Raw genomic sequence first — 24,811 nt, 5'->3', positions numbered from 1 at the left:
TAAAGAAATAAACTTGGTATAAAACAAGTATAAATTAACTAGGAATCCAAATTATGGTGCAAGAGGTAAAAGCATAATTTCCCTAAAAAGACTCAACCTTCTCCGCCCTCGCAGTCCTATTTAAATCTGACTAAACAGATTTATGAAGAAAAGTTATTTCTGTAGCTTAATTAACTTTAAAAATTTCATCATCTTATTGGATTATTAACCTTTACTTTAAAACTTGGGGACTGGCCCGTTCCTCCTGAGAGAAACTGTAGAGCTGGAGCGTTTTTTTAAGGTGGCTTTGCTTTGATCCACCTTAACTCAGTTAAATCCAGAATAGAATTTAAAATCCTCCTTCTCACATATAAAGCCTTAAATGGCCAAGCTCCATCTGATATCAGAGATCTGATTGTTCCTTATGTTCCTAACAGAGCACTTCGCTCTCAATCTGCAGGTTTACTAGTGGTTCCTAGAATTTCTAAAAGTAGAATGGGAGGCAGATCTTTTAGTTCTCAGGCTCCTCTCCTGTGGAACCAACTACCAGTTTTAGTCCGTGAGGCAGACACCCTGTCTACTTTTAAGGCTAGGCTTAAAACTTTCCTTTCTGATAAAGCTTCTAGTTAGAGTGGCTCAGGTTATCCTGAGCTATCTCTATAGTTCTGCTGCTATAGGCTTAGACTGCTGGAGGACATAGGGACCCCTTTTTCCTTTTTCTATGTCTGCTTCTGTCTCCTTGAACCCCAGTGGGCCTCAGCAGATGGCCGCTCACACTGAGCCTGGTTCTGCTGGAGGTTTCTTCCTGTTCAAAGGGAGTTTTTCCTCTCCACTGTCGCTACAAGCATGCTTAGTGTGAGGGATTGCTGAAGAGTCAATGAGTCGATGCAATCAGCTGGTTTTCCTTAGATAGAAAACTTTGAATCAATCTGACTGGATGATCTGGTGATAAAGTGACCTGAGATGACATGATGTGAATCGGAGCTATAGAAATAAACTGAATAGAATGGTTGGTATGCTGTGAGTTAAATGGTTTTTATTTATTGAGGTGTTGCCTGATTTGCTTCAGTCCCTCCTGCACCACCTGCCTGTATTTCCAACCCAGAACCTCCTCGGCATCTTATCAGCTCATCAGTACAGGACTGGTTTCCCTGACGACCGTCGCCTTTCCGTACGGGACGCTACGACGGCGCCGCATCTCCGAAAAACGTCCCTAATGCACCGTTTTAGCTTCTACTGTCTCGCTTTTATCTTTGGAACAACATGAAGATCTGAGACATCACACACAGAGACATCAGCTCAGTTTTACAACCTTTAATTTCAAAAAATAAATCTTTGAATTTTCACCAATAATATTATTAATTAATACATTGTGGGGTTTTTAAATATAATCTAAGCTTTATCCTGAAATCTGATAAATATTTACAAACCTCCCATCTCACCATGAAACTAAATCCCTTCAATCTCCTGCAGTTTGTTTATTAAACTGGATTTTAAAGGAGTTTTAATATAAAATGAACAAAACTTCTTACTTATGAAAAAAAAATCTTAATATATTAGCTTTGCCCCAATTATTGGCTCATTTATATCCTGATTTATATCCTGATATAAATAAAATAAATAAGAAAACATGTTTTAATTTAAGTGAATCTTTACAATTTTCCATTTAAATAATATTATCTGTGAGGTTTGAACAGTTTTCTGAAATATTTATGGATTTTTTTAAAGTGTTTTATTTATTTCAAAGCTATAAAATATGATCCATCGCTCTGTTTTTATTAGGTTAAAGGAGACAAATAAAACCTTTTTGCTCAGAGTGACTCTGTGACGTTTTAACCTTCTGTCTTCATAGTGACTGGAAGTTAAAGGAAAAGTTCCGTCATATTCAGAATTCAAACTTCAGAAAGTTCTTTAAATCTGAAATGATTCCATCCTGTTCAATAAATGATCAGTGTTTTTAATTCAGAGTCATTTTCATGTGAATGTGCTTTACTGGAGGCATCCATGTTTGTCAAAGAACACTACTGCCACCTACTGGTTAGTGACGTCACGGTGCGGTATCGGCTGTTGATCAAGTCCCAGTGCTGTATCTGGTGTTTGTCACAACGCGCTATTATCCAAGTCATCTTGAAAACATTCTTCTTCCAAATGTTGGCTACATATTACGGGTTTTTTCTCTGGCCAGAAGTTCGATGGCAAATCCTCCCTTTATAAGGGAAATTACACTTAATTTGAACCTTTTTTGCTTATATCTAGATTGTTTTTGCGGCGTAATTCTGTAACCAACAGATCCTCCCTCTGCACTGGAAAATAAATCAAAATCTAGATTAGTAAATTTTTTCTTAAAATAAGTGCATTTTTTCTTGGATTGAGGAGGTAAAAGATACATTTTGCCAATGGAACAAGACAATTTACTTTTAAAATAAGAAAAAAACAATTGCATTGTCTTATTTTAAGTGCATTTTATCTAATAATCTTATTTTAAGAGTAAAAATACTCATTCCATTGGCAAACTCTTATTTATCTTCTCAAATTAAGGGTAAATAAACTTAATTTAAAAAATATTTAATAATTTCTAGATTGCTTTTCCAGTTTGGCAGACCCAACAACATTCCTGCTACACTGGAAAAATGATCTAGAAAAAAGTAATAATTTCTTAATTTAAGTATATTTACCCTTAATTTGAGTAGGCAAGTGAGATAGTTTGCCAATGAAATTAGTATTTTTAATCTTAAAATAAGATAATTAGATAAAATGCACTTAAAATAAGACAATACATTACAATAGTGTTTTCTTATTTTAAGTGTAAATTTTCTTGTTCCATTGGCAAAATCTGTCTTTTACCTCCTTAATCCCAGAAAAAATGCACTAATTAAAAAAAAAGAAATAAAAGAGACTTATCTGGATTTCGATAAAAAGCACAAAATGTTGGTCACACTGCAGAAAAAGTAAGTATCAATGTCATTTTTTTTCCTTAAAATTTGTGCATTTTTTCTTGAATTTAGGAGGTAAGTGAAACACTTTGCTAATAGAACAAGATCATTTAAATTTAAGGGAACCCGTCCATGGAGGATCAGGAATCAGAAAGGTGGAATAACTCTTTTTTCCACTTTTACCTGATGTATTCCAGCATCCAGCTGCCATGCACATGGGCTTTGTCAGTTTCACTATAGCTCTGGTGAATTTCAATGGTGAAGTCCTCTGGAAATCTTCAATAATTGTTGTTGATTGCAGATGTGTCTAGTAGTTCCCATTGATTTAGCTTGGAAAGCGGGGAGAATGGCGCTAGGCTTACCGCACCGTGACGTCACTGCTGGAAGATGGCAGGAGGGAGGGGCTACTAGATTTGGGAAAAAATGGCCGCTCCCAGACTCAATGATCGCGATGAAAATTATTTTTATTTTCTTCACTAATTACCGTTAAATTAATTAAATCACCGCAAACGTATTAATTTTAGGTATAAATAATTATTCATTGATTATTTTGTTCTGATCGGACTTTTCCTTTAAAACTGGAGGAAACTTTGTTCGTAACGAGGATAAAAACAAGTTATTTTGAAGGGATTTTAGTTTCCTGGTGTTTTTCTTTTAACGTCTCTGAATCCAGAACCTTTCTCCTGGTTTCCAGTCTGTTACTGGTTTTCTGCCAGTTCAGCAGGAAGTCCATGATGGTCCCAAATGGGGTTCAAAGTTGTTTTTTTTCTGCCCTCACGTGTGGTCCTGAGCCACGCCCAGCGGGTGAAGGCGCCCTGGCCCCAGCAGCGTCCGGCCCAGCCAGTGTAAAACCCGTGAGTACCAGTGCACCCCGTCGCTGTGGCCCCCAGTGCTTCCAGTCCAGCTGTGGATCAGCCTGAGGGGGGCGAAGGCCCGGTGGGCCAGCCAGTGATGGTCCACTACAGCGTAACAGGACGCCATCACCCCGTCCACCACGATGGTCCCATGCCGGGTCAGAGGGGCAAACGCCCCCCTGCTCACCCTCACGCTGACCCGACCGATCCGGGACAGACGCCCCGGTCCCCCGTCCGACACCAGGACACACTGTCCCGGCTGGACAGCGCTGGCGTACTCCGTCCTCAGGGCGCCAGGGGCCGGAGCCGTCCCCTCTGAGCAGTTCTCGGACACGAAGATGAGGTGGGCGGCGGTGAGGGAGATCTGGGCCCCGGCTTCCGTCTGCAGGGCGATGAAGAGTCTGAGGGGGGTCGGGTCCCGGTCCAAGAAGGTCAGGACTTCACTGAAGATCAAATCCCCGTCGCTGCCTGCGGCGGCCAGGAGCCGCTCGCCGGGACGCACGTCGCCGATGGGCTTCAGAGCACCGCTCTCCAACATCACCGAGGCGTTGCCGGGGAAACAGCCGCCGGACTTGGCCGCCACCGAGTGGTCTGAGGATGGAGAAAGACGGAGACGGAGTGAAAAGGAGGAAATATGGCGTCCTACCAACAGAAATTAGAAAATGTTAAAGATTAAACTTTTATCGGATCTCAGTGGCGCTCCTTGATTTTGAAACGTTTTATAATAAAAATTAGAAACATTGAACCTTTAAGTTTCTTAATTATCTCTGAGCTATCTTTAAAAAAACGGTTTTGGCAAATTAAACCACTAAAATCCAGAGGTTTCTTATTTTATATTCACCTTTTATCCGTTTATAGATTTATATAATTCAGATTTTCACTACCAGAAGTATTTCTCATTTGAGATTACGGAGCTAATTGAACTTTTGGTAGAATTGATTCATATATTTCTGCATTTTCTGCCTTTTCTCTACCATCGGTTTCAGTCCAACTGAGGAGGAAGAAACGCCATCAGTGTTTCTATCAGCAGACTGCAGCTAGAGAAATTTTCTGCAACTTTTTCATCCCTGCATGATGACCCAAGAGTGAGATAAACTGCTGGTACCTCCATAAAAATTGTATTTTAAATGAGTTTCTTTTGTAATTCATTTCATCAAATGGATTCGTTACACATAAACCTTTATTCCTGAAGGAGGCGCTCCCATTTCCCTGCTGCTCCTGGTCCTCCCTGCCTGTCCCTGCTTTGCTATGTCTCGTCTTTTCTGAGATCTCTCTTCATCTCATCTGAACTCAATGGATCTGGTCAGCTGGTCTCTTTTCTGAACTGGAAACAGGGGAAAGGGAGACCCTTCCTGTCCTGGCGGGACATACTTGGTGGATTACACCATGGAGTCCTGGAAGGCTTGGAGGATGGTGTGTTTTACAATGCTGTCAGTGGAAGACGATGGATTTTCATATTTACGACACTCTGATTTCTCTTGTCTGGATTTGGAGGATATACCTGATGCATCTACAATTACAGAGGATGTCGGCGGCAATCTGAGCATTGATCAGGCTGCTGGCAGTGGCTGACTCTCTCAAAGCGCCTCAGTAAATCCTTACCTCTTAATCACACATAAAAAAAGATAATTCCTTATTCCATTTTCTTTTAAAATCCTTATTGCTTTTCTTTTTGCTTTCCCCTCAGATGACCAATTCCCTGACCCTTCTGCACCCTGAGCGAACTGGAAACCAGTTTAACCAATCACATTCTCTCCTCAGATGTAAAAAGCTCTCTCATTGGTCCTTTTGTTAAAGTGTGGCAGTCTAGCCAATGAGGGGGTTGGACTGGTTTCCAGTTTGCTCTGGGACCAGAAGGATCACGGAAAAGGAAGAAGATTTTAAATGTGTAAATAAGGAGGGTATTTATAACCAAAATGATTTTTGTTTTTTTGCAGACAACATAAAATTTAAGCATAGAACAAAGCAAAAAAAAAAAAAAGAAAAAGCTTGAAATCTTTGCCTCTGTGCAATTAATCCGTACAGTTTTGCTTCTGAATTGAGTGACAAATAAATCGCGTTTTACAATTTTTTTTACAATATTTTTATTGATCTATTTGAGATTGAGCAATAAAATGTGGGCTTGTCATCTTTAACTCTTCAAAGCTTCATGGGGTCTATCAGCAACCAGCAAAACCAAGCCTAGGTACAATTTGGAGGTGTGTGCTTTCATTTCATGGACCTGGAAATGGCATAGTGCCCATTACCCTGAAGGCATATTTTTTTTATCTGTAACATTTTTATTTTTTATTTTTTGCTGCAAACAGTATAGAGGCAGCCTGAGCACAGTTAGCGATGACAGGAGGCTAATGGGGCCAGTCCTGCTTCTCTAATACAGTGAATGTGATGCCTTCTCCTCTTCAGTGTTTCAATGCAGTGGTCTGTGTTTTTATTTAAACAGAATTTAAAACAAAAAGCATCTATAGAGACGTCAAACATCCATTGGTTCAAATAAATATTTATTGGTAGGCATAATTAAGAGGCTTTAAATCCTAAGGATCAGGAATATTCCTTCAGGTTTAAAATAAACTGCAGCTTAAATTAAATTAATTTATTGAATTAAAGATTAAAACATCGATTAAAGCATTTATCTTAATTATGTAAATGAAAACAAAATATATTGTAGTTACTACAGTCTAATATGTTATTTTCTTTGTTTAGATATGTGCTTCATTCGGATTTAAATCAGTATAGTTGCTTTGTCGCCCTCTGGTGGTCATTTTAGTTCTAAACCTATAGTAGAAAAGTCTATTTAGTTGCTTTAAAAGAACTGAATTATTTTAGTTTTAAAAGAGAAAAAAAAAGAAGAAAAAATCAGAAAAGAAAAATGAAAAATACCAACTTGATTGGTTTCCCTTCTGATCAAGTCAAGGACTGGGCCCTCGCCACCCGATCTGGGGGGGGAAAGAAGACAGGAAGAGGAAGGGGGAAAGAGACAGGCAGCAGGAGAGGGGAGAAAGAAACGGGAAATCTCAGTTACTAACCAGCGGACATTAAAATCTCACGGGTGAATTTATTGTTTTTTTAATGGGCCTTTTGATTCTGTTTCAGTTTAACAGAATTATTTTTTTTTCTTTGGATGTTTTATTTTCTTATGGAGGCTGAAGATTCTCATCATGCAGCCATGCGGCACAATGATGGAGGAACCAAGATCCTTAAGATAGACCAACCAGGAGCTCGTTCTAATGGACTGCTCTTAATGAAAACACCATCTTTCCTTAAAATTGACTTGTTTCATGTTGAATGAATGAATAATTGTTGATTAAACTGCTGGCATAATAAAATATGGTTTAACTGACTTCATATAAGTCATTTAGCTGTTTTTTTAGCTTGTCTTTAAAATTTTAGGTTTAAGAGGAACCAATGAAAGTTTCTGTAAATATTTGCATTATCCATAGTCTGTGTTCTCTAAGGACGAGGCGAGCAGAAAGTACGAACCCTGGTTAAACGGTTTTATGTACAGTGGCAGAGCAAAAGTGACCTCGTCTTCATCTGGTTCCAAAATGACAGAAAATCGAACTTCATGTGTAAAAGATTGAGCCTTTTTATTATAACAGGACCCCAAATGTTCTGGAACAACATACCAGAGACATTGGAGACACGACCAATGACCTGAGAGAGACACTGACTGGAACATTAATCCCTCTGTAGAGCAAACAGATTTATGAAAGCCTAAGCTTGGTCCTAAATGGGCCAATCAGCAGAACAATGATCCCTAAAATAGCAGCTGATCTACAGGAGAAGGAAGGTGAAGTGATGGGCCAGTCCAAGTACCTCTGACTTCCCATGAGTTTTATTCCTTGTTTAGACAGAGAGTGTGTTTTTTTCCTCCTTAATGGCATATGTTGAGCGGTCGCATCGGTTATTAAAGACGTTTCAAACTCAGCGGATCAATATTTAGTTTTTTTCTACAAGCATTGCTGGAGTTGGTGGATAAACTTTGAGCCAACGGTTAAGATGTAGAGATTTGCCGGTTTAGATGCAGGCAGGAAGAATAAAACTGAGTTTTTAGAGAGGAAAAGGGGAACTGAGCAATGAATCTCTGATCTGTACGGCCTTGATCTTTTCCAGGTGACCATCATGGTCCAATATGTAGTAAAGAAAAGCCATCTTTAATAAACCCAAATATTTTTGTCACAGTCTTGATTCTGTTAAGTTTTGAGTTTTCAGTTTCACTTTGCTTCATGTTTTTCTTTGTTTTCTAGTTCTATTGATTGAATTCTCTTGGTTGCCCTCTGCTGCCCTCTTGTGTTGGTCTCCTTTTCCCTCGCTCCCTTCTAGGAGCCTCTGTTCACACCTGCTCCCAATCAGCTCATTAGTCCAGTCTTCGTTCAGTCTCCCATTTATACTCTCCCTGAGCAGTTCCTCAGTGCTTGTTGCTCGTCTTTTCCTGGCTCTTCAGGCATGTTTTTCCCTGATGTCTCCAAGCTTATGGTTTTTTTTTACTTATTTTTTTTTGGATTTTTGGATTCCTGTGAATACTCCATTAAAACTAAACAAACTCCCCTCTGCCTCCTCTCCTCTGCATTCGGTTCCTCAAAACCTCAACCAAACCCTGACAATTGTTTCATGGATCGAGGAATGACTGGATCTGCTAAAGTGTTAATTTGCTGGATACCTGCAGCCTGTTCACCAGGATAAACTTATAAAAGTTTTTAATGCCTAAAAGTAAAGAGCGTTGTTCCAAAAAACTGGTCAGACATCTTGTTTGCTTGGTGCATCGGTGGAAGTTTGTTTTTACTTTTGGTAGAAAAGTTTCCATCAGAGTAGAAATATTAAACTATTTCTTTTTCCTCATTTTTTTTTCTTGAATGGGAAAAAATGTCAGCGCCACATTGGCCTGATTTTCCAACCAAGAGCCAGACGGTGACTTATAAGCATGGGCGGTTCTAGACGGTGGGCCAACGGGGGCCAGTGCCCTTGCAGATCAGGTCCTGGCCCCTGTTATGGCCCCTGTTTTACTAATTATTAAAAAAAAATAAGCTGATAGCTTCAGTGCTACTGAGAGAGGATCCCAGTTTTGATTTGCTAACTGTTTTTTTTGAAAATGAATTAAAAAAAATCTGAATTTCACAGCTGAATGTAACTTTTTTTCTTGTGCTCTAATTCTGATTTGATAGAAAACTGTAATCTTAACTTAAATTAAGTTTAAAAATATGTAAAATTACTAAATTACTAATTTATAATATTCCAAATAATAGCTTTATTTGATATTTGAGATATTTATATAGCTACAATTTTACTTGATATTTTTATTTTAACAATAATTTTCAAGCTAAAAATAAATATTTTTAGTTGGAAGACATCATTTTAATTAAGCTTAATTGAGTGGAAATTTCACATCATGCAGCTATATTACTATATTTTAATCCTTTGCCCTGTTTTCTTTTTTGTTTCATGTTTTTCTGTTCCCCCATGCAAACTCTCTGGCCCCCTCCCGGCCCCCTGGTACATTTGGTCTGGAGCCACCACTGCCTATAAGGTCTACTTTGTCTGCCTAACATACAGCTAAGACCATGATCGGCAATCTGTTTAAATTTCCTCAAATTAAGAAATGCATAAAAACGACACAAACATCATGAACAAAGGAATTTAGTAGCTACAATAAAACAAACTCTGAGTCGTCCCCCACCTGACTTGACGCTGCAGTGGATGTGGGCCCTGGACTCGTAGTGGACCCAGTCGAACCCCGCCTCCACCGCCAGCCGCGCTAGCATGGCGTACTTTTCCCTGTCCCGGTCCGAGGTGGTAATGTCCACCGCCCGGCCCTCGTAGTGCAGGGAGTTGGTGGAGTGGTGGCCATCTTCGTCCCAACCCTCTGTGACCCGCAGGCGGACCCCGGGCCAGTGGTTCATCACCGAGATAGCCAGGGAGTTCAGCTTGTCTTTGCAGCGCTGCACAACAAAAACAGGACAGGTGTAGGTTAGACCAACGTTCTGGGTACTAGAACAATACACCAAAACATGATGGGAGTCCTATTGTATGATCCACAGGGCTATTATGGATCTGGCCAGTCTACTGGTTATTCTGAGATGAATACCAGGTTCACCTCACTGATCCATCCAGTATCTGTATCACTAAAACAAAAGACAAGTCCACAACCTTCTGATCCAAGTGCAGGTTGAGCTATAGGAATATGCTGCTATAGGCTTAGACTGCTGGAGGACATAGGGACCCCTTTTTCATCATTCTGCTTCATTCTATCTCTATTCTCCCACTCTGCAGAATCTGTTAGTTCAATCTCTAACATTCTGCTTTCTCTGCTGCCATCAACACCTTTGTTTCTAGATGTTGGAGCTTGGCCTGTTTTCCAGTGTAGTCCTGTTTCTCTGACTGTGACAAACTGGATGTGCTCTCTTCATCCTCTGACATGGGAGCTGGCTCGGAGCTCGTCTGCCTGGCTGTGTGTTTCCTGGACGGGGCCGCCTGTGGAGCTGGTTGACAGTTGCCTTTTGTATCTATGCTCCTTTTTCTATGTCTGCTTCTGTCTCCTTGAACCCCAGTGGGCCTCAGCAGATGGCCGCTCACACTGAGCCTGGTTCTGCTGGAGGTTTCTTCCTGTTCAAAGGGAGTTTTTCCTCTCCACTGTCGCTAGAAGCTTGTGAGGGATTGCTTTCCTTTGACTGAAAACTTTGAACCAATCTGGATGATCTGGTGAACTGTAAAGTGCCTTGAGATGTGTTGTGAACTGGCGATTATAGAAATAAACTGAATTGTCAAAGTCAGAGCGAGGGAAGCATCTGACTTTTGATGCTCAGGGAATAAGCTTTGGTTCTATTTGCATCTTCAAGCCATGACCTTCACCTTGAATTTGAGGCGATTACAGCCGATCAGCATGCAGCCAGGATGGGTTAGTTGGTCCAGTTGGTGCATCATGAGGAGTTAAAAGAGGTTGCAATATGTTTTTCTTTAATATAAAGCAACACAAGCAATATGGGTTGAACACCTTATGCAGATGACGATCTGCTTTACGGTAACATTGGATTTTCTTTAAAAAAACACCAAGATCAACAGTTTTTATTTTTCTAAAAAGCGACCAAATAAGTAGATATTTTCTTGATCATATTAATGAAAAAACAGTTATTCTCATTTTATAATTAAGTAGCTGAAATACCTTAATGTCCCTTTAAAGCAGTCTTCTTCTGTTCATATAAATCCTCACATTTCCTAGTTTCAGGTACTGATCGCCTCATCTTCTGTTGCACAACTTGAGAACCATTCAGAAAAAAAAAGAGCTTCACAAAGACCCATTGAACCTGCAGCGATAGACGCCCCACTACCCCCACCTAACCGGTGGCTCCAGCCATCCCACAATGCACCCCAGCAGTCCCAGGTCAGCGTGGTGTTTACTCTCTGTGGTGAGGGGAGCAGGGAAGCTGTTAAGGTTTGGGGGGGGGATAAGGCTGGACTATGAGGTTGGGTTGGTCCTGATGTTCTGGAACAAACAGACGGCCTGTTGAGGAACTCATTCAACTCTTTACCTCTTGGTCAAGAAATGTACCTTTACAACCTTATGTGACCTCTTGGCGGCGTCTGATCGGACTTCCATAACAAGGAAAACTGGAATTCCCAGAATAGCATCAGTTGGTTAAAACTGACCAATCGATTTTCCACTTGATACGCATTTTAAGATATAAATAATAAATAAACAGCCCTGATGAAGGATTGATTCCCATGAAACAAAACAAACCACAGAGCTTTATATTGCTCCAGCGTTGGTGATGCTGCCTGAAGCATCTTCTACCTGTTGACTTTAACTCATCGCTTTAACAGTGTGACTTATCCTGATGTCTCCAGGTTTTCCCTCTGGTGCAGGAAATTTAAATGAACATCCAGTTGCTAAGTTTTAGTCCGTGAGGCAGACACCCTGTCTACTTTTAAGGCTAGGCTTAAAACTTTCCTTTTTGATAAAGCTTCTAGTTAAAGTGGCTCAGGTTATCCTGAGCTATCTCTATAGTTCTGCTGCTATAGGCTTAGACTGCTGGAGGAAATAGGGACCCCTTTTCATCATTCTATCTCTATTCTCCCACTCTGCAGAATCTGTTAGTTCAATCTCTAATGTTCTGCTCTCTCTGCTTTTTCTCTGAAATATTAGCTGTGCTGCTGCCACCAACACCTTTATTTATAGATGTTCAAGATCAGCATGTTTTCCAGTGTAGTCCTGTTTCTCTGACTGTGACTAACTGGATGTGCTCTCTTCGTCCTCTGACATGGGAGCTGGCTCGGAGCTCGTCTGCCTGGCTGTGTGTTTCCCGCCTTTTACAGCTGCCTTTTGTATCTCTGTTTCAGTCACCTTGAACCCCAGTTGGCCTCAACTCAATTCAACTCAAACTATATTTATAAAGCACATTTAAAACAACCGGGTTGACCAAAGGGCTGTACAGATATTACAGTTGCAGGAAATAAGAAAATAATAAAACATAAAAGCTAAAATACATAAACACAATGTAATGAAATACAATGAAAATATAATATAATAAAAAAATTTAACGTTAGCTAGCCAGAAGCCCTCGCTCGTTCAACCTGGCTACATCCAGAGCTTGAAGGTTCATTGTGGAGTTTTATTCCAGTTAAACACTGGATACCCGGTCGTCATGGCAGCGGGAGCCTCCAGTGTTATAACGAGCATTAGGGCTGTTGTGGTGAGCATGTTAGCGACTGATGCTAACTGCTACCGCTTGCCGAGGTTAGTTAACGTCAATTTACACCACCTGGATTTACACCATTTAAGGCTATATTAATAATAAAAACATTTAAAATAATCTGTTGTCCAGATGTTTGTTTTAATGGAGTTTATAATTGGGTTATATTTAGATTAACTGGTGTCAATACAAACGTTAATTTAGTTAAAAGAAAGTACATTAGTTTGGTTCATCGACTGAAATGTTCAGAAAATCGTTTGGAACAGGGCAAAGATTTAAAGTTGGGTCAAGTGCAGCATTATTGTTTACATCAAAATTAAATAATCAGGTCATAAAAAGTGATTAAATTCAGATTCAGTGAAGTTAAACATTTTAGATGTGATATCTGGACATCAATTTTTTTTTATTTGAGCAAGTTATACTTTTTCCAGCCGCTCACACTGAGCCTGGTTCTGCTGGAGGTTTCTTCCTGTTCAAAGGGAGTTTTTCCTCTCCACTGTCGCTACAAGCATGCTTAGTGTGAGGGATTGCTGAAGAGTCAATGAGTCGATGCAATCAGCTGGTTTTCCTTAGATAGAAAACTTTGAATCAATCTGACTGGATGATCTGGTGAACTGGAAAGTGACCTGAGATGACATGATGGGAATTGGGGCTATAGAAATAAACTGAATAGAATTAAGTGTTGAAACCTTGAAGCTCTGTTGTGCAGTGGGAATAAATCAGAGCTGGTCTCTGAGAATGAACCCCCTCCATCAGGCCTGCAGGCTGGGATTAAACCCTATAAATGTCTTTTTTTTCCATGTTGCCTGTGATAAGAATAGCTCTGGGCTCGGTGAGCCACAGATGCCTTTTCACGGAGTTCAGTGTGGATTTTCTGCGGTCGGCGCGACGAGCTGGACTTCATAAATCAGACGATGCATGTTGTTGGTTTTCCTTTCAAGGTACAACGACAGGGGGGGGGGGCTTCTGTCGCGAGCGGTCGCGGCACCCAAACCGCTGGCTGCACAAACACTGCGCGCCTGGCTGACAACGTGCGCCTGTGCGCAACCTTTGCGCTGCAAAAGAGCCCATCTGAGCGGCTCTTTGCGCTCAGATGACCCGGTTTTAAATATAGAATTAATATAAATATATACGGAAGATGATTGGGGTACCTGAAAAATAAAAAAAACAGTTAACTGATCATTAAAGATTATTTCAGTTTATTAGAGGGGGAAAAAAATCAGAATTCTGACGTCATCTTTTTTCTTAAATGATTTTGTCTTGAATTGAGGAGGAAAGTTTACATTTTAAATAAAAGTAATTACATTTTCTAATGATCTTATTTCAAAAATAAACATGCTTATCCCATTGGAAGATCATCTTATTTATCAAATTCAGGGTTAATACACTTGATTCTGGGAGTTTTTACTTATTTCTTGATTGTTTTTGCAGTGCATGAAAGCTTCCTGTTTTTACACACAGCAAAAACGATCTAGAAATAAGTTTAAAAAATGTATGCAACCATTTTTGGCATTTACTTAATCATATTTAGTTACTTTAAAACAACTGTTTCATATTAGGAAAAAAATCGAAATCTAGATAAGTATTTTTTCCTAAAATATGTGCATTTGTTCTTGGATTGAGGAGATAAGAGATATTTTGCCAATGGAAAAAGACAGTTTACATTTGAAATAAGAAAAGACAACTGCATTGTCTTTTTTTTAAGTGCATTTTATCTAATATTCTTATTTTAAGTGTAAAAATACTCATTCCATTGGCAGATAATCTTATTTACTGCTCACTACTTAAAGGTAAATATACAAAAAAAAAAAAAAGTTTTTTTATTATTTCTAGATCGTTTTTCCAGTGAACATTTGTAACTAAGTAAATGCAAAAGCGTTTGTATTATTGTTTCAATGTATTTTCCCTTAATTTGAGCAGGTGAATAAGATGATCTGCCAATTAATGAGGGCTTTTTACTCTTAAAATAGTATAATTGGATATCATGCACTTAAAATAAGAAAATAAATTGTTTTTTTCATATTTTAAATGGAGATTTTCTTGTTCAATTTGCAAAGTGTCTCACTCAAGTCCTCAGTTCAAGAAAAAATGCACTTATTTAAAGAAAAGACGCACTTATTTGAAGGAAAAATTACTTATTTAAAGAAAAATATGCACTTATTTAAATAAAAAATTCCTTATTTAGATCAAGTTTTTTTTTTTTTTAAGAGAACAGGCGCGTCTGTGTGCAGCACAGGAGCGCCCAGGAAAAGCGGATAAAAAAACTAAAATATGGTGGCTTTAAAAAAAAAAAAAAATCCGCATAATTAAGGCTTCGGCACAAGTAAAGAGCTATTTTCACACATGAGTGCTGCGAAAACAAACCGAAAAGTCACAGGGAATAGTAAAAGACAAACAGGAGGCTGTCTCCTGGCTTGGAGCCCATAAATTGTGAGCAGGTCTGCGCCCTGCGCGCGCGCGCGCGTGTAAATGCTTTCCACGCATCAATGAAACACAGACCCGACTGAAAAACAAGAGAAAGGCGCATCAGCTTCGCGTGAAATCCCCACGAATAAAATTCTGCTTTCAGGTGAATTATTCTCCAGTCTGAAAGCTCTGAATGGGAGCGTGCCTGCAGTTATCCACGTGGGTTTGTGGACATCCACGCGGCCGCCCCGGGGAGGAAGCCCGCGGTCACAGAAAGCAGATATAAATACTTTTATTCCAGGGAAATCTGGAGCCCAATAAATTCCACGCGGGGCCACTTCAATGCAGACATCATAAAAGTTTCTGACAGTCCGAAAGGCGACTGGTAACTCTGGGCAGTGGGTGGGGGGGCAGGGGGGGATTTAGGGAACCTGGGGCCCTAGGCAAAGACATGCAGGGGGCCCTCTGAATGGAGAAGACAACACATTAAACAGACCCATTATAGAGATAGAGAAATGTTAATAGAATAGACATCCATTATTTATTCAAGGTTTGATCCATTTTCTTGTTTTCCTCTCTATGTTTTGCTGACTTTTCATGTCTCAAATTCAATTCAGTTTATTTATGTAATGCACTGTAGTCGACCAAAATCCCGGACGATGTTGAAATTCCCCCCGGACATTTCTTTAGGTATAAAAAGTAGGACATGTCCTGGAAAAAGAGGACGTCTGGTCACCCTACCATATCAACAATCTGATGTTTCAGTGAGTGAGTGCTTGTTTCTATGATGTGTTTTTGCCCAGCAGCTTGGCTCGTTGTAAACCAACCAATCAGAGCACAGCTCATCTAAATATTCATGATCAAACCATAAAAGGAAGTAAACCTGTGGTTTCATTCTAGGGCTTTTAACCAGGCTGCATTAGGGCTCATAGAACAGCTAATATGACATTTTCAGCCCAACCAATGTTACACACCCTATTAGAGACCTGAAGGACCAGATACCCTATAGAATCATTCTATCACCCTATTAGAGACCTGAAGGACCAGATACCCTATAGAATCATTCTATCACCCTATTAGAGACATGAAGGACCAGATACCCTATAGAATCATTCTATCACCATATTAGAGACCTGAAGGACCAGATACCCTATAGAATCATTCTATCACCCTATTAGAGACCTGAAGGACCAGATACCCTATAGAATCATTCTATCACCCTATTAGAGACCTGAAGGACCAGATACTCTATAGAATCATTCTATCACCCTATTAGAGACCTGAAGGACCAGATACCCTATAGAATCATTCTATCACCCTATTAGAGACATGAAGGACCAGATACCCTATAGAATCATTCTATCACCATATTAGAGACCTGAAGGACCAGATACCCTATAGAATCATTCTATCACCCTATTAGAGACCTGAAGGACCAGATACCCTATAGAATCATTCTATCACCCTATTAGAGACCTGAAGGACCAGATACCATATAGAATCATTCTATCACCCTATTAGAGACCTGAAGGACCAGATACCCTATAGAATCATTCTATCACCCTATTCGAGACCTGAAGGACCAGATACCCTATAGAATCATTCTATCACCCTATTAGAGACCTGAAGGACCAGATACTCTATAGAATCATTCTATCACCCTATTAGAGACCTGAAGGACCAGATACCCTATAGAATCATTCTATCACCCTATTAAAGACCTGAAGGACCAGATACCCTATAGAATCATTCTATCACCCTATTAGAGACCTGAAGGACCAGATACCCTATAGAATTATTCTATCACCCTATTAGAGACCTGAAGGACCAGATACCCTATAGAATCATTCTATCACACTATTAGAGACCTGAAGGACCAGATACCCTATAGAATCATTCTATCACCCTATTAGAGACCTGAAGGACCAGATACCCTATAGAATCATTCTATCACCCTATTAGAGACCTGAAGGACCAGATACCCTATAGAATCATTCTATCACCCTATTAGAGACCTGAAGGACCAGATACCCTATAGAATCATTCTATCACCCTATTAGAGACCTGAAGGACCAGATACCCTATAGAACCATTCTATCACCCTATTAGAGACCTGAAGGACCAGATACCCTATAGAATCATTCTATCACCCTATTAGAGACCTGAAGGACCAGATACCCTATAGAATCATTCTATCACCATATTAGAGACCTGAAGGACCAGATACCCTATAGACTCATTCTATCACCCTATTAGAGACCTGAAGGACCTGATACCCTATAGAATCATTCTATCACCCTATTAGAGACCTGAAGGACCAGATACCCTATAGAATCATTCTATCACCCTATTAGAGACCTGAAGGACCAGATACCCTATAGAATCATTCTATCACCCTATTAGAGACCTGAAGGACCAGATACCCTATAGAATCATTCTATCACCCTATTAGAGACCTGAAGGACCAGATACCCTATAGAATCATTCTATCACCCTATTAGAGACCTGAAGGACCAGATACCCTATAGAATCATTCTATCACCCTATTAGAGACCTGAAGGACCAGATACCCTATAGAATCATTCTATCACCCTATTAGAGACCTGAAGGACCAGATACTCTATAGAATCATTCTATCACCCTATTAGAGACCTGAAGGACCAGATACCCTATAGAATCATTCTATCACCCTATTAGAGACCTGAAGGACCAGGTACCCTATAGAATCATTCTATCACCCTATTAGAGACCTGAAGGACCAGATACCCTATAGAATCATTCTATCACCCTATTAGAGACCCGAAGAACCAGATACCCTATAGAATCATTCTATCACCCTATTAGAGACCCGAAGGACTAGATACCCTATAGAATCATTCTATCACCCTATTAGAGACCCGAAGGACCAGATACCCTATAGAATCATTCTATCACCCTATTAGAGACCCGAAGGACCAGATACCCTATAGAATCATTCTATCACCCTATTAGAGACCTGAAGGACCAGATACCCTATAGAATCATTCTATCACCCTATTAGAGACCTGAAGGACCAGATACCCTATAGAATCATTCTATCACCCCTTTAATGTTTGAAGAATCGAGGTTTTGGGGGGATGAGTCATCAGGAATGACTGCTCAGCCAATCAGAGGCCTAATCCATCACTGCCACCATCAATAATCTGATTTTAGGCGCGGACTAAGAAGAGCTGCAACCTCTGATCAGAAATGTTGGTTTTGGAAACCAGGTCCCAGAATGAAACGTGTTCAGGGTTCCGTGTTCAGCGTTCCGTGTTCAGCGTTCTGTGTTCAGCGTTCCGTGTTCAGGGTTCCGAGTTCAGCGTTCCGTGTTCACCGTTCTGTGTTCAGCGTTCCGTGTTCAGCGTTCCGTGTTCAGCGTTCCGTGTTCAGCGTTCCGTGTTCAGCGTTCCGTGTTCAGCGTTCCATGTTCAGCGTTCCGTGTTCAGCGTTCCGTGTTCAGCGTTCTGTGTTCAGGGTTCCGTGTTCAGGGTTCCGTGTTCAGGGTTCCGTGTTAAGTGTTCAGCGTTCCGTGTTCAGCATTCCGTGTTCAGCGTTCTGTGTTCAGCGTTCTGTGTTCAGCGTTCTGTGTTCAGGGTTCCGTGTTCAGCGTTCCGTGTTCAGGGTTCCATGTTCAGCGTTCCGTGTTAAGTGTTCAGCGTTCCATGTTCAGCATTCCGTGTTCAGCATTCTGTGTTCAGCGTTCTGTGTTCAGCGTTCCGTTCCCAGCGTTCTGTGTTCAGGGTTCCGTGTTCAGCGTTCCGTGTTCAGGGTTCCGTGTTCAGCGTTCCGTGTTCAGGGTTCAGTGTTCAGCGTTCCGTGTTCAGCGTTCCGTGTTAAGCGTTCTGTGTTAAGCGTTCCGTGTTAAGCGTTCTGTGTTCAGCATTCCGTGTTCAGCGTTCCGTGTTCAGCGTTCTGTGTTCAGGGTTCCGTGTTCAGGGTTCCGTGTTCAGGGTTCCGTGTTAAGTGTTCAGCGTTCCGTGTTCAGCATTCCGTGTTCAGCGTTCTGTGTTCAGCGTTCTGTGTTCAGCGTTCTGTGTTCAGCGTTCCGTGTTCAGGGTTCCGTGTTCAGGGTTCCGTGTTCAGGGTTCCGTGTTCAGCGTTCCGTGTTAAGTGTTCAGCGTTCCGTGTTCAGCATTCCGTGTTCAGCGTTATGTGTTCAGCGTTCTGTGTTCAGCGTTCCGTTCCCAGCGTTCTGTGTTCAGGGTTCCGTGTTCAGCGTTCCGTGTTCAGGGTTCCGTGTTCAGGGTTCAGTGTTCAGCGTTCCGTGTTCAGCGTTCCGTGTTAAGCGTTCTGTGTTAAGCGTTCCGTGTTAAGCGTTCCGTGTTCAGCGTTCCGTGTTCAGCGTTCTGTGTTCAGCGTTCCGTGTTCAGCGTTCCGTGTTCAGCGTTCCGTGTTCAGCGTTCCGTGTTCAGCGTTCCGTGTTCAGGGTCCCGTGTTCAGCGTTCCGTGTTCAGCGTTCCGTGTTCAGGGTTCCATGTTCAGCGTTCCGTGTTAAGTGTTCCGTGTTCAGCGTTCCGTGTTCAGCGTTCCGTGTTCAGCGTTCTGTGTTCAGCGTTCCGTGTTAAGTGTTCCGTGTTCAGCGTTCCGTGTTCAGCGTTCCGTGTTCAGCGTTCTGTGTTAAGCGTTCCGTGTTAAGTGTTCAGTGTTCAGCGTTCTGTGTTCAGCGTTCTGTGTTCAGCGTTCTGTGTTCAGCGTTCCGTGTTCAGGGTTCCGTGTTCAGCTTTCCGTGTTCAGCGTTCCGTGTTCAGGGTTCCGTGTTAAGTGTTCCGTATTCAACATTCCGTGTTCACTGTTCCATGTTCAGCATTCCGTGTTCACTGTTCCGTGTTCAGCGTTCCGTGTTCAGTGTTCCGTGTTCAGCGTTCCATCTTCAGCGTTCCGTCTTCAGCGTTCCGTGTTTATGTTTCCATCCATGCAGCCGTAGATGTAGACACAGGAACATTCACATTAGGTTTTGATGTCATTAGTATGTTTCTCTAGTGGTGTCACAGTTTTTAATGCAATAATTACCTGATTTTATTTTCTTATTTAACTATAGTGTATTATTTATACCAGGAAACAAGAACCAATTAGTTTATAAATGCAGGTTTATTTTAGGTAATTATATATTTGGGTTCTGGGCAGCTAAAAACGTTTTTTTTCTCCTTCAGTTTTCCCTAAAATAGGAAAAAAAAAATTTTTTTTAGAAACTTTATTTTAAATTATTTAAAGTTATTGTTAGAGTTAGAGTTATTGAATCTATTCAGTTTATTTCTATAGCGCCAATTCATATCATGTCATCTCAGGTCACTTTCCAGTTCACCAGATCATCCAGTCAGATTGATTCAAAGTTTTCTATCTAAGGAAAACCAGCTGATTGCATCGACTCATTGACTCTTCAGCAATCCCTCACACTAAGCATGCTGGCAGTGACAGTGGAGAGGAAAACTCCCTTTTAACAGGAAGAAACCTCAAGTAAAAACCTCTCCAGTAGCAGAAAAAAGTCGCTAGATTTGGCACTAGGCGTTTAAAAAAAAAATCAAAGTGCTAGAGGGGTCTGAAAAGTGGCTAAATATAGCGACTAAAGCGCTAAGTTGGCAACACTGCTCTTTGCATCGTTTGTTTTCAAATGGTTTGTTGCTGTCTGTTTGGACCTTTCTGAACATGTGCAGCAAATAGAGCCTAAGTAAAGTTCAACTATATAAATTATAACTCGCCTCCATCCTCCTACGACTCAGCCAATCAGCTTTGAACCACGCCTCCATGAAAGCCAATTAGCATCCAAAGTTCATCTTAAAAGGCCTCCGATCCGCATCTTGTCTGCTCCTGTGCGCAGGGGGTGGTTGCGTCATGTGACTTCAGAGCTTTCTTCCAAACTGGGAGTTGTTCCTCTCCACTGTTGCTTCATGCTTGCTCATCATGGACAGGTTCTCTCCAACCAGTGTTATCCAGCTGGACTTCCATCTTCCAGGTCCCTGAGTGAAGCTCTAGTATCAGCTCATGCAGTCCACTGGATCTTCCCATGAAGCTCAGCAGACCGTCTCTCTAACCAGCAGTCTACAGACTGACCAACTTCATCTATCTCCACTCCACCACCAGTTTCAACAATGGAGTAACGACACAACAACAGGCCCGTAAGCAACATTCTCTTGGTGGGCCCCATATGAAGTACAACACATGATCTCAGTAGTATATGATCACACATGGAAAAATAGTGACTGCGCACCGTGAATGGTACCATTGGTGACAGCGCGCCACCACAAGCAATCAGGCTACCTTCAGCTCCCCTCCTCACCGTCGCTCTCTCCATTCATCTCCTGGTCTACATCTTTACTCTCTGTAGCAGAAACCTCCACCTCTGCCTCTTCAGTTCTTTGAAAGAACGTGTTTATTTTGGGACATTTTTTTCCGTTCTTCCAGCAGCTCTTCTTTTAATTTTTCTTTTCTGGAATCCTCTTAAGTACCTCTTTTTGCTATCCGTCGTCGCTAACACATTGTACGTAACAGTTATTGTTTTAATCTGGATTACCCATAATTCCAAGTGGTGGTGTAAAAAATAAAATACTTAAATACGTTGTTCTTTTAAGATCTTTATTGCGGTTTGAAACATATTATATGAGTGTATGATATTATTATCAAAAGTACCTCTGTCTGCTTTGCTATTGGTGTCGTGTTTAAACGTCTCACCATTTTGTTGAAATCTGCAATGTGTTGCGGTATAAATACGGTCCAGTCAGTCACTTCAATGTCAGGTGGGTTTAAGAAGAATTTTTCCCACCATTATATCAGCAAAGAGTCGTTCTAGTCTACAGTTGTGTAGGGGTCCACCCAGGTAACAGTGATGGGGCCCCTAAGAGATTGTGGGCCCGTAAGTAACTGCCGTCTCCAGAGGCGTAGCCAGAAAATTTTTATAAGGGTGTCCAGTAACCAATATATATCACTTCCACCTCTTCTTGACGGCAATAAAGAGTTCGTTACTGCTGGTGTGAAGTCAGTTTTATTGAAAATCTTATAATTTCTTTGCCATTGACATCAAAACCACAGTCGAACTAAAATACAACATAAACTTAAATAAGATGGTGTCATGAGTAGGAAATGACATAATAAATAATATAAATACATATAAACAAACCTCGCTGGCTGACCCTTCCTTTTGAGGTAGAAATGAGAAATAAAGGACCTTTTAAACTTAAATTTCTTTGTAAAACTTTTTGCAAATGTCATGCCTTCATGCTGTGTGCATCTTTTTCTTCTAGTTTTTCAACGAACATGCTAGATTCCACTTCCTAAAGAAACCTTTCAAAATAAGAGTCATAATAACAAAAAATTTGAATAATACAAAATAAAACATGTAAACTAAAAATATGGCAGTAAAAATGTACACTGAGGGGTGGCTGAAAGTAGATAGGCACCAAAACCTCACGGTCAATCTGTTCCAAAAGGAAAATAATTAGAAAAACATTCATATTTTCTAAATAAAGACAAACTTTTCCACAGCCTTTGCTAACAAATAGAGGAATATATTCAAACACCCGTGCTTTCTACATAAAAGGTATAGTGGATAAAATTCTTTCAGGTTTGACTTTTGGGCGAACATCTCTTCAATTGTCATTACTTACCTTTTATCAGTAATTCTGCATAAAAGTGATATTTACAAACACTAATTTCTACATAAACTGATAATTTAAACATTTTTTATTAAAATATTTCTGTATGATTTCACTGAAGACAGAGACTCATCATTTTCTCTTTACCCAATAAAACACAAAATATATTTCTGTAAAGAGCAGGAATTCTCTACTTATCATCTTTAATGTTAGTATATTGATGTGCAGAATTAACCAAAGTGTTTTTATTGTCATGCATTTCAATCAAAATTCAGTGCAAAGTTTCCTGCCGTGGTCTGAGCGCCAAAGACTAAAGTAATTTTATCAATAAACTTCTTCTAATTGTGTTTTCTCTCCAAATTGGTGGACACTGATTTAATATTATCCGCCTTCTGATGGCATTTTAAGGAAATTATTTTTATCATAAACATAATTAATGTAAAGTTTTATGGGGCCCCCATGAACTAGGGCCCCTGGGGAATTGCCTAGTATTGCCTGATGGTAAATCCTCTAACCAAATGCGAAGTTTTCCCTTTTTTTTTTCCAGCAAAAGAAGCTGCTGTGAAACAGAGGACAGAGTGTTTTAATTAAGAGCGGCCGCTGCGGGGCCATTTTTAGAAAGGGTTGCCCTCTTTTACGCACGAGCTGCCCACAGTGAAGCTCTGAGGCTCCAGCTTGGACCCAGGCTGGTCACCTCAGTCAGGCTCCACTGTGTCAACAAGCCGCAGGCAGCTCTGAGAATGGCAGCGCAAACAGGCAGCTTTCATAAACCAAAGATGGAGAAAAAAATCAGCTTAAATCTGAACAAACATGACATAAAATAAAGAGTTAGAAAGGTGTTACCTGGGTCATCATGCGGTCTGCGCCTGTGTTCTCCTCATCCTTGAAGATGATGTCCGGGTTGTAGTTGGGGATGAGCTCCTTGAAGCGCTCAGAGTTCCGCGTGATTTTCCCCTCAAACTTCCCGCTGGCCCCCAGGGTCTGCTCGGCCACGTTGGGGCTGAACTGCTTCAGGATGAGCGGCACCAGCTTCCGCGGGGCCCGCCTCCTGCCGTGGCCCTTCCCCGGCCCGCAGCCCTCGCTGAGCGGCCACAGGAGGAAGGCGCACCCGGCCAGGCACGTCACCAGCGTGGGGAGCTGCATTCCCCGCGGTGTGGCCGAAGAAGCGTGGAAGTGTCCCCCCACTTTCTGTCAGACTGTGGGATTAGACAGGTGAGGGTGGAGCAGGACTCATCGCAGAGTCCCCACCGGTGACCATCCCAACGGCGTCAAGGCGTCCAGAGGAGCTGCGCAGGAGGCAGGGGGCATAAATAGGTGAGGTGAGTTTATTTTGGCAGGCAGGTTGAAAGCTGCCACTCTGAGGCGCGGCAGCTGCGTGGGCCTGGCAGGACTCTCAGTGCGCCGCAGCCTGGCAGCTGAGTGGGAATGGAAGAGATCCCACAGCGGGACAGATGAGGAGGAGGACCGCGCCCTGCTGGACCTGCCCTCTGCCCGGTCCTCTCCTCCCATCCTGATGGCACGGGCGCGCGCTCAGCCTGGCGATGGAGCGACGTCAGGACAGGCGCGCGCACAGTCAGGTGTTTTTCACCCAGAATCAGAGCTCATGTTAAGGATTAAACTTCTCAAATTACTTTAAACATTCAATTATTACAAACTGTTCAATATTTTATCATTCTTTTAAATTAAGAGTAATTTTTTATCTCAATGTGCTTCACTGGAGGCAAAGAATTCCTGTTTATTGAGGTTTTCCCGCTGAAGATGTGGGAGTTTCAGGAAACTGAAGGTTTTCTCTGGAGAAATCTGAAAAGGAGCCGATGAGGCAAACAGAAGACTTCAATGACATTCCAGGGATGCTGCAACACCTTGAGTCAACATCTCCATGAGGTCCGAGAAAGATGAGAGCGGCTCATTGTGTCTGAGTCTGGAAAAAAACATCCAGTCAATGTTTAAAAAACCCTTTAAGGACTCGGTACCAAGCCCAACTGAAACCTGCTGATGTTTATCTATTTATAGAAATGGCCAAAACACAGTCACATGGTGTTTCATCCACACGCCTTTCAAATCTCTACTTCTAGTTATTTTTTCACAAGTACATTTAGTTTTATAGCTACGAAAGAGGATTAGGGCCACTGAAAAAAAAAAGTTAACTGATTTTTAAATTTTATTTCAGTTTAACATGGGAACAAACTGACTTTGATCTTAGAATTCTGACTGAATTCTGACAATAAAAAAGTCAGAATTCTGAGAAAAAAGTCAGAATTCTGAGATTAAGGTCAGAGTTCTGACTTTTTTCCCATACTATACTGAAAAAAAAAATAAGTCAGTTAACTTTTTTTTTTTTTTTCAGTGGC

General features: G+C 41.1%; 1 protein-coding gene across 1 annotated transcript; it reads right to left on the bottom strand.

Annotated features, from left to right (window-relative positions):
* Positions 1-3,416: 3,416 nt before the first annotated feature.
* LOC119794672 (indian hedgehog B protein-like) lies at positions 3,417-23,988 on the bottom strand. The gene is made up of 3 exons (XM_038302318.1): positions 23,304-23,988; positions 9,438-9,699; positions 3,417-4,357 (listed from the first exon to the last, which is right to left on the bottom strand). Exons 1-3 carry the CDS (start codon positions 23,601-23,603, stop codon positions 3,687-3,689), a joined length of 1,233 nt encoding a protein of 410 aa, XP_038158246.1. The 5' UTR covers positions 23,604-23,988; the 3' UTR covers positions 3,417-3,686.
* Positions 23,989-24,811: the final 823 nt, after the last annotated feature.

This window comes from Cyprinodon tularosa, unplaced genomic scaffold (assembly GCF_016077235.1).
Source record: "Cyprinodon tularosa strain WSP-4 unplaced genomic scaffold, ASM1607723v1 ctg486, whole genome shotgun sequence".
NCBI classification, from domain to species: domain Eukaryota; kingdom Metazoa; phylum Chordata; class Actinopteri; order Cyprinodontiformes; family Cyprinodontidae; genus Cyprinodon; species Cyprinodon tularosa.
The sequence above is the reverse complement of the archived record's forward strand: the minus strand, read 5'-3'. Positions and strand labels throughout refer to the sequence as shown.